The sequence below is a fragment of the Nicotiana tabacum genome, chromosome 5, assembly GCF_000715075.1.
Source record: "Nicotiana tabacum cultivar K326 chromosome 5, ASM71507v2, whole genome shotgun sequence".
Lineage (NCBI taxonomy): Eukaryota > Viridiplantae > Streptophyta > Magnoliopsida > Solanales > Solanaceae > Nicotiana > Nicotiana tabacum.
This window is the reverse complement of record NC_134084.1, coordinates 24,094,383-24,104,349: the sequence shown is the minus strand read 5'-3', so window position 1 is coordinate 24,104,349 and position 9,967 is coordinate 24,094,383. Positions and strand designations below refer to the sequence as shown.

The 9,967-nt window shown below is 34.6% G+C and overlaps 1 protein-coding gene across 1 annotated transcript; it reads right to left on the bottom strand.

Annotated features, from left to right (window-relative positions):
- Positions 1 to 1,509: 1,509 nt before the first annotated feature.
- LOC107826406 (tubulin alpha-2 chain-like) lies at positions 1,510 to 4,441 on the bottom strand. The gene is made up of 4 exons (XM_016653382.2): positions 4,059 to 4,441; positions 2,869 to 3,103; positions 2,420 to 2,790; positions 1,510 to 2,332 (listed from the first exon to the last, which is right to left on the bottom strand). Exons 1-4 carry the CDS (start codon positions 4,149 to 4,151, stop codon positions 1,676 to 1,678), a joined length of 1,356 nt encoding a protein of 451 aa, XP_016508868.1. The 5' UTR covers positions 4,152 to 4,441; the 3' UTR covers positions 1,510 to 1,675.
- Between the last annotated feature and the right edge of the window lie 5,526 nt (positions 4,442 to 9,967).

The window sequence follows — 9,967 nt, the reverse complement described above, 5'->3', positions numbered from 1 at the left end:
GGCACAAATTAAAACGTGACCCAAAAAGCAGGTATAGATGGAAATGCCCCAACATAAACACTAGTTATTCAAACATATTTGTTCAATTTATGTGTAAGTTTATAAACAATGGATTTTACATAACAGTGGAGCTTCTCTCGAATAATCAAATTCAGAATAAACAGGTTATAGGAGAACCACTAACAAAAACTGCAAGCACACGAATCCCTCTTAATTCTTCTGTCGAGGAAATTAAGATTCGATCCAGAAGGTTTCACCGTCAAACATACACAATAGGTATTATTAATTCAAGAAACCAAAATCTAAGCTAATACATCATCAAGTTCCCAGAAGAAAATTACTCCATAAAGGAGTTCATATCGTAAATCATAGAAAAGAAGAATTAGAAAACATTACAACCCAATTAGGAGAATGGGATATATTATTTAAAATTTAAATTAATTGTCTATTTACAAATAAGATGTCTTTTACTAATAGTCCTCTTCTCCCGGTATAAATCACCATCCCTGTAAGTGACTAATCACTCTTTATAACAATTTGGCTTTAAAGATTCCTGAAGAAACTTGTTTTTAAGGACAGTGATTTTATTCAAACATACCCGGTATAAAAGCTTTCTCTCAATTTATTCTCCTGTCTCTTTTCTAACATGCCCAATTTTGGATACCCCACTACTATATACCCAACGCTTTCAAGAAATTTGTTGTGCACAATGCAAGTGATCTTGAGATTCTAATGATGCACAGCAGGTAATGCAACAATTTCTTTTTAAACATGACTAGATTCCTTGTCTTTGGTCTTGGCTGCCAAGTAATCACTTTTTTAAAAACAATAAATCTAGCTGGCTATTTGTGTAAAGATCATGTTTTTAGCTTGCTAGGTTACGCAGCAAGGAGGAATGAATGAGCATTTAGGCTTGAGAAGAGATGTTCGAGCATTATAAGAGAACTATATATTCTTTGGTAAACATGACTAGATTCCTTGTCTTTGGTCTTGGCTGCCAAGTAATCACTTTTCTAAAAACAATAAATCTAGCTGGCTATTTGTGTAAAGATCATGTTTTTAGCTTGCTAGGTTACGCAGCAAGGAGGAATGAATGAGCATTTAGGCTTGAGAAGAGATGTTCGAGCATTATAAGAGAACTATATATTCTTTGGTAAACATGACTAGATTCCTTGTCTTTGGTCTTGGCTGCCAAGTAATCACTTTTCTAAAAACAATAAATCTAGCTGGCTATTTGTGTAAAGATCATGTTTTTAGCTTGCTAGGTTACGCAGCAAGGAGGAATGAATGAGCATTTAGGCTTGAGAAGAGATGTTCGAGCATTATAAGAGAACTATATATTCTTTGGTTCCGTGTTCGACTGCGAGTTAATTTTCTATTCTTCTTAAATTTCAGCTTTGAAGGATAAGTGCTGACCATTTAATACATCAGCAGTCCTCACGTGCAGAATTTAACACCCTCCAAATTTTCATATCCTAAAAATGATAAATCACTGGGTAAAGATGATAATAGAGAAAGCAAAACATAACAAAGAACTTAGTAAAACAAACACCAATGTTTTAACATCACAGCAGAATTTAACAATCTCAAGAAATATAAGGTCTTACTAGTGCATCATAAAGGCAGTAACTGGTAACATAAAAGCAGAAAAGCATTCTACATATTACAACACAGCTCAGTACTCATCATCATCTTCTCCCTCCCCTTCATCATCACCTTCAGCACCAACCTCTTCATAATCCTTCTCCAAGGCAGCAAGATCCTCACGTGCTTCACTGAATTCACCTTCCTCCATGCCCTCACCAACATACCAATGGACAAAAGCACGCTTGGCATACATCAGATCAAACTTATGGTCAATGCGTGAGAAGACCTCAGCGACACTGGTTGAATTGGAAATCATGCAAACAGCCCTCTGCACCTTAGCAAGGTCGCCACCAGGAACAACAGTTGGTGGCTGATAGTTAATACCACACTTGAATCCTGTAGGGCACCAGTCAACGAATTGGATGGTGCGCTTAGTCTTGATGGTGGCCACAGCAGCATTAACATCCTTTGGCACCACATCACCACGGAACATGAGACAGCACGCCATGTACTTGCCATGACGAGGGTCACACTTAACCATCATGGAAGATGGCTCAAAGGCACTGTTGGTGATCTCTGCAACTGAGAGCTGCTCATGGTAGGCCTTCTCAGCAGAAATGACAGGAGCATACGAGGAAAGCATAAAATGGATCCTGGGGTATGGCACAAGATTGGTCTGGAATTCATTCACATCAACATTCAAAGCACCATCAAACCTCAAAGATGCTGTGAGTGAAGAGATAACCTGCACAGATTGGACAAATGTTAATATTATCAAAATTGGAGTTAATTTTTTCGTTAGACAATCATGAATGACAGGTTATTAAGCTACCTGTGAGATAAGGCGGTTAAGGTTGGTGTAAGTAGGGCGCTCAATGTCCAGTGAGCGCCTGCAAATGTCATAAATGGCTTCATTGTCCAGAAGGATGGAAACATCAGTGTGCTCAAGGAGGGAATGAGTTGACAGGACACTGTTGTAAGGCTCAACAACAGAAGTTGAGACTTGTGGTGAAGGATATATTGTGAAACCAAGTTTTGACTTCTTTCCATAGTCAACAGAGAGACGCTCCAGAAGAAGCGACCCCAGACCTGAACCAGTACCACCACCAACAGCATTGAAGACCAGGAACCCTTGAAGACCAGTACAGTTGTCTGCAAGCTTTCGTATGCGATCCAAGCAAAGATCAACAATCTCTTTCCCAACTACAAACAGACACAACAAAAACGTTCAGCATTTGACTGAAGAACAAAAAATTAACTTCAGCAAGATATAATACTTACTGGTATAGTGGCCACGGGCAAAATTGTTGGCTGCATCTTCCTTGCCACTTATGAGTTGTTCAGGGTGAAAGAGCTGTCGGTATGTTCCTGTCCTCACTTCATCAATGACAGTGGGCTCAAGATCTACAAAAACAGCCCGGGGTACATGCTTTCCAGCTCCAGTTTCGCTGAAGAAGGTGTTGAATGCATCATCACCCCCTCCAACAGTCTTGTCACCTGGCATCTGGCCATCAGGCTTTGGGAAAACAAGATAGAATTATCAGCAATTCACAATCAATAGGTCATTCAGGACATTGTGGCTTATCAAGGATAAATAAACCGTGTATATTCATCACATTTAGAAATGCAACTTATGTATCAAACCAATCTAGTTTCCAAGAGACATCATTGAAGTGTCATATATCAATTCATACATAAGAGACTCCAACTAAATGAGAAGTTTTCATTTTCTGAATCAGAATCAGGATAGAAAATCTATCAAAGTCCAAAACAGACACTTAAGTGTGATGCTAATAGATTTAACCAACACTAAAACACATTGGTCATTATATTTATTGCCATTTAAAGTATATTATAAGAACACAATCAATCTAAGATACGCAGACAAGCACCCATACAATGTGTGACTTCAAGTGCATCTACATATCAACAAGTTATTACAAAAGTTATTTAGTTACAGTCGGATACCTACCAAACCTACATTTAATTTATTCAATCAGATCTACCGAAATATCAACATTTCAAATCAATCTGACAAATGTGGATCCTATATATAAATTATTCAATCAGATCTATCAAAATCTTAAACATTTCAAATCAAGCGGACACACACGGTCAGATCTATCAATTTTTTTCACATTCTGAAACAATCGGATACCAAAGTGACCTAGGTATGTATTATACAATCAAATCTGTTTAATTATTTAACATTTTGAATAAAATGGACATATATAGACTAGATCTAAAACATTCAACTCGGATCTGTTGAAAAACGTTCAGATCTTAGATCAATTGGCACATACATAACCTAGAAGTAAGTTAAAAATCAGATCTATGAAAAAAAACATATTCACATCTATTCAAACAGATCTATCACAAATATTTGACATTTTCATCGATTTATGCGAAGCAAATACACATGTCAAAACACAGAAAATGTGATTATTAAAAAGAGAAATAAAATATTATACCTGAATGCCGTGCTCGAGGCAGTAAAGTTCCCAGCAGGCATTTCCGACCTGAATACCAGCCTGACCAATGTGGATCGAAATGCACTCTCTCATTTTCACCGAAACCCTAAAAATTCAAATTTCAAAGAGGAGAAGAGCGGCGTTTATCAAGACGCCGTTTAAACAGAAAGATATGAGTTTTCGAAATTCGAATTGCGAGTGTGGTATACTGAAGGGCCTCTGTTTTATAGGAGAAAGAATAAGGGAAAGGCGAAATGGATATCGGGTTGAGTAATACGGGTTATTAACTATGGTTAAGAATATTTTTCGGTGATTTAGATTTTTATTAACCGTGGTTTGGTTATGTTAGGTCCAGCCGGTTCTGTTTTGAATTTTTTTGAATTGTGTGGAAAAGCCGAAAATGACGTTGCCCCTTCATTAGAAGAGATATGTGCAACTGTTATCCCGCTTGTTTTGATAAATTTTGGTTAGTGGGCGTTTGGACATAAGAATTGTTAAATTCTAAGAAGAAAGGGTGAAAAAAAATTTAAAATGAAAATGGTATTTAAAATTTCAGTTGTGTTTGGACATGACATTTCAGTTGTATTTAAAATGGTATTTTAAATTTTTTAAATTTTTGAAAAATTCCGAAATGCATCTTCAAGTGAAAATTGAAAATTTTATGAACAAATGCTGATTTCGAAAAAAAAGTGGGAATTTTTTTTATTTCCAAACGGGCTCTTAGATCCTTGTTATAATTTTTGAAGCATTTTGAATTAATCAAATTTTGCATTTTTTATCCTTTACACAGAAAATACGTTATATTACTCACAAATAGGAAGTAACGGTATAAATTGAACTTAATACATGGGTAATTAAATGATTTTATGAAGATTCGGGAGCATGATGATCGAAGGTGCATATATTTCAATTAAATTCAAAATTAAATGTGATTAAAAAATTAAATATACTTAATCAGAGATCAAAGGAACCAAGTCAATATTTCAGTGAACAATCTCCTTATTAGAATTGTAATGTATATTCAACAAAAAGCACTTTGACCAAAAAGATAAAATGTAATGAAATTTACTATTTGCCTGATATATTTTTACATTTTCGTTTTATTGTTTAATTTGTATGGAAACTAAAGAGGAAAAAGGAGAAAGTACAATTTCACCACAAATTTTATGGAATGTATTAAGGACATGTTTGGTCATAGATTTTGCCAAAATAAATTTGGGTTTTATTTGGCAAACACGTGTTTGCCTATAGATTTTGCCTACATTTTGGCAAAATCCCAAATCCCAAAACTGAGCTGGTTTTAGGTCAAAATATCATTATTACCTTTTTAAAAAATTGCCCCAAACTTTTATATTTTATAAAAGAACCCACAATTTATTATTTTGTAATAATGTTATTTCGTCTTCTCGGTCATCTGATAGTATATCATTTAGTTCATTATAAAAATAATAATTTTTTACCAAATTTATTTATTTTCAGGACTATGATGCGATAATATAATGAATGTTATTGATAATGGTACTATTGGGTATTTGTGATAGTTTTTAGAACTTGTGGGTATAAGTCATGTTTAAAACTGATGTCCATATACATTTTCATCTTTAAATCAAACTTCACTCAAATCAGATTTTTCAAAATAAATTTGAGAATCTATGGCCAAACGCTAGCTAAAACCAGGGAAGAAAAAGGATAGAAAAAACATAGAGTTTTTTATTTTATTTGGTTGAAGGAAAAAATGAAGGAGAACGAAGAAAAACATTAAAAAGTGAAAATGATTCTCGTCTAGAACAATTTTGTTTTCATCGTCTAGAACAGATTTCTTTTCTTCTTCTTTTAAACCTTTAGGGAAGGAAGAAATATACGAAAATTGTGAAAAGCATATCTAATACTAATTGCTAATGATTTTCTTTCTCGTTTTACGCCAAATATCTATGTAGCCCCCGAAACTTGGGAGACATTTTTACGCGGACACTCCAACTAAGGCTTTATTTGTTTGCACTTAATGGATGTCTGAATCTTAATTATTCAAATCTTAAATATTAAATGTGTTTGTTTTTAAAGTTTGAATTTTAATCATTCAGATCTTAATCATTAAGTTTTTTTTTTTTACTTTACAATCACTTAATGAGTCTTAATAGGTCTGTATGATTAACATCTATAACAAAAACTTAAGTTCATTAAGATGATATCATCTACGTTCATTATTAATTGTTACCAGCTCCTACCATTATCAAATAGTACCATGCCACCCACCACCACCATACTCAACTACTACTATCACCACTACCTCTTCCTCCTCCTCCTCCTTAATCATAGCAGCCACCATTATCGACAACCACCGCCCAAAATCCCTATTACCCCCACCACCATCATTCTCAATCACAACCACAAACTCATCTACCTCAAATACCATAACTAACCACCCCATCATTATCAAAAACCGTAGTCGGCACTATCCACCATTATAAACTACCACCACCATCCTCAATTACAACCACAACCACCACCACCCACCACCTTCCTCAATTATTACCACCTACCACCACCATTCTCAACCACGATCGACATCACTACCAATTATCACTAGCTACTACTCAAAACCACCACCATCAACCAAAATCACCACTAACCATCGCCTCTAGTCGGCATTCACAATCACCATCGTTAGCCATTATCATCACTAACTATCATATTTCAAAAAATATTATATATCTTATTAATAGAATATTAGATTAATTAGTATTTTATTTGAATTTTATGTTTATTAATTTTCAAATAAAGATAAATTTTATACATTAAAAATAAATAGTTTTAATTATTAAGTATTCAGATCTTAATACACATCTTAATATTTAGATATATATTCAAATTCAGATATTTTAATCTTAATGCACATCTTGATATTTAGATGTGTATTCAGATTCAGACGTATTAATCATAAAAAAACAACAGGCAGCTTATTCCTATTGAACACATGAACTCAAGCTTGAGTGTACCTATCAAACACATGGTGCTGACATGGCAACGTGCGCGTAACTCACTTCAAAAGAGAGCGTGATGGACTAAATTCTTTTTTTCCGTTCCCTTCATCTTCTCTCTTCGCTTCACAACCATTTCCACCACCAAATCTCTGCCACCTACCTATTACCTCCATCACTATATGCCCAAAGGGAAGTAGACAAGAAAATAAATCTCCTGATTCAATAATACGAACAATCAAATTTGTTATTTGTTTCTCACTCCCTCTCCTACTGTTAGCGCCAAATTGATCTGCTCGACAGCCGACAAAATCTCTGGCAATATTATTTCAATTACAGAAAGGATCATTAGTTTGAGTTTCTGATTTTGCTTATATTTACGTTGAATTTTTCCCTTTTGGAGTTCTAGGGCAAAAATCTGTTACATCCATTGTAAAAATTTGCAACAACGTTGCTTAATTTGCTGTAGATTTTGACTGAAAAATTAGTGCTTTCGAAGTGCCAATTGTTGGTTTGGATGGATTCCACATCGTCAATGGCAGCAACTACTAATGTAGAGGTTTCTTCTTCCTCGAACTCCACGACAGATGACGATGGTGCTCTGTCCATCACCTCATGCCATACTAGGTTGCCTTGCATTTTCAGTCGAAAATATCCTCAAATTATCTTAAATTACTAAGAGAAGGCATTGCTAATCAGAGATGAGAAAAGAAATCACCAGCGAGAATTTCTGGTGGTCGGAGGTAGTCTCAGGCAAAGGTTGTTGAAGAAGCTTTTTTAAAATAATAATAATTTTCCGTGTCACATATTAATTGGTCTTGTTTTGCCACGTGAGGTGTTTGAGACTCACACACATTGTTTCTGTGAGAGGTTCAGAATTAAGTGTTCAATAATACATCTTCAGCACATTAAGTGCTCAATAGGAACAAGCTTTAGTTGGAGTGTCCAAATAAAAATATCTTGCAAGTTTGAGGGGCTGCATATGTATTTTGCCCTCGTTTCATGTTTGGTCTCCTAACATAAATAAGAATCTCAATTGTTGGCGCTTGTTTTAAACTTTTTAAAAACTCGTTTTCAATTTCTTTTTCTTTTTTAAATTGTAAAAACCGTTTTCCAACGAAGCAAAAAATAAAGGTTTTCAGTTGTCACAAAAATTAAAAAAAATACTTATGAAAAAATTAACCAATTTAAGGGTGTATTTAGGTATGAAGAAAAATATTTTTCATGGATTTTTTTTTTTTTGGAAAATAAGTACTAGTTTTCTTACTTATTCTCTGGTACTCGATTGCTTAGCATAAAACATTTGTTGGAAAATATATAATCTAGGCAAATATTATGGGAGAATAAAAGGGTGTGGCTAGAGGCTTGAGCGGCGCAATAGGGGTCTGGGGCTCGGGGGTGGTGAGGGTATGAATTTGGGGTGGGGGGGGGTGAGAATGAGGGTGGGAAAGGTTGCAAGAGAATTTGAGAAAAAGCACTTCTCAAAATAAGCTTCTTTTTGCAGCTTGAGCTAAACATGCTATAATTACTGCTCAAAAGTGCTTTTCAAATTAATTAGCCAAATACAAATCGATTATCACCAAAAGTACTTTTTTAAAAAGCACTTTTGGAAAAAGCACATCTCAAAATAAGTAGATTTTTAGCCTGTTTGACCAAGCTTCTAAAATCAGCTTATTTTGAGAAGTGCTTTTCAAAAAAATGCTTTTGGTGAAAAGCAGTTTGTGTTTGACTAATTAATTTAAAAAGCACTTTTGAGCAGTAATTGGTGTTTGGCCAAGCTTTTGAAAACTGCTTCTAAGTGTATTTTTCTCAAAAGTGCTTCTTAGAAAAGTGTTTTTGGAGAGAAGCTACTTTTTTTTTACTTCTCAAAAACTGCTTCTGCTTCTGCTCAAAAGCACTTTTTTTCCTTCTAAAATCTTGGCCAAATACCTTAATTTTTGGGCAAAAGTGTTTTTGGTCAAAAAGGTACTTTGGCCAAAAAACAAAGCTTGGCCAAACAGGCTAAGAAGTTTTGTCAAACAGGTCATAAGTCCTAATAAGAACAAATTGTAAGACAATGAAAGAAACCCTTTCAAAAGAAGTCAAGATCCACTGCAAAGTATATTTTCTCTAGATAACAAGCATCTCTTTGATTTTGATATAGAATATTTTCTTATATTCTTGTTAAAATTTGAGCAAATAAATTTTTTGATGTAACTAAAAATGATAATTGCAAGAGAGAGAAAGAGAGAGAATTTGGTTTAACTCTTCTTCAATATTTGAAGAAAACCTTATTTGAAGATTTTGAATACACACGTGTAGACGATTATTTTGGGTGAGACGCAAGTTTTTATCCTCCATGTTTGTGATCAAAGCCTAGCTCTATATTTGTGGTCAAATCCCAACAACAACAAGTGGTCATCAATTCAAGAACAAATGAAACTCTCGAATTGACGGTTGTGAGGAGAAGAATCAAAGGATTATATCTTTTAACTTAAGATTATTCAAAGATTGTAATATGCGTAAATTATTAAAATACAAATACTTTTATTTGTCACTATATTTCTTGTCTTAATTATTATTTTAGGAACAAAATTTTAATTGTTATAAATTTTGGCACGTCCAATGGGACTATTTGTGCCTTTCGTCTCTTCTCTCCAATAATAAAAATCCAAGAACACTAAGATGGCTCCTAAGAAGGTCAACTCAAAGTTCGCTTCTGCAAAGGCTACCGAATCCAAATTTTCTCCTATTGTGGTAAACATCCTATATGTCACTAAGGAAAGCGTGGGACCAATCACAAGAAACCAAGCCAAATTGTTGCAACAACGAGCATCTCAAGCATTGTCTGTATCTTCTGTTGTCTTCGGTTTGTCATCTTCAAAAGGCGTGAGATCCTCCACAAGCACGGTCACAGAAGGGAATAACATCGCTGGAAGGATCGAGAAGGTC

Bases quoted from the DNA above. Each gene is read 5' to 3' on its own strand.
- LOC107826406 (XM_016653382.2), bottom strand. From the start codon at position 4,151: ATGAGAGAGTGCATTTCGATCCACATTGGTCAGGCTGGTATTCAGGTC. The intron at 3,104-4,058 runs GTATAATATTTT...GTTTTCCCAAAG, and splicing joins GCCTCGAGCACGGCATTCAG to CCTGATGGCCAGATGCCAGG. The intron at 2,333-2,419 runs GTAGCTTAATAA...CAATCTGTGCAG, and splicing joins TTAACCGCCTTATCTCACAG to GTTATCTCTTCACTCACAGC.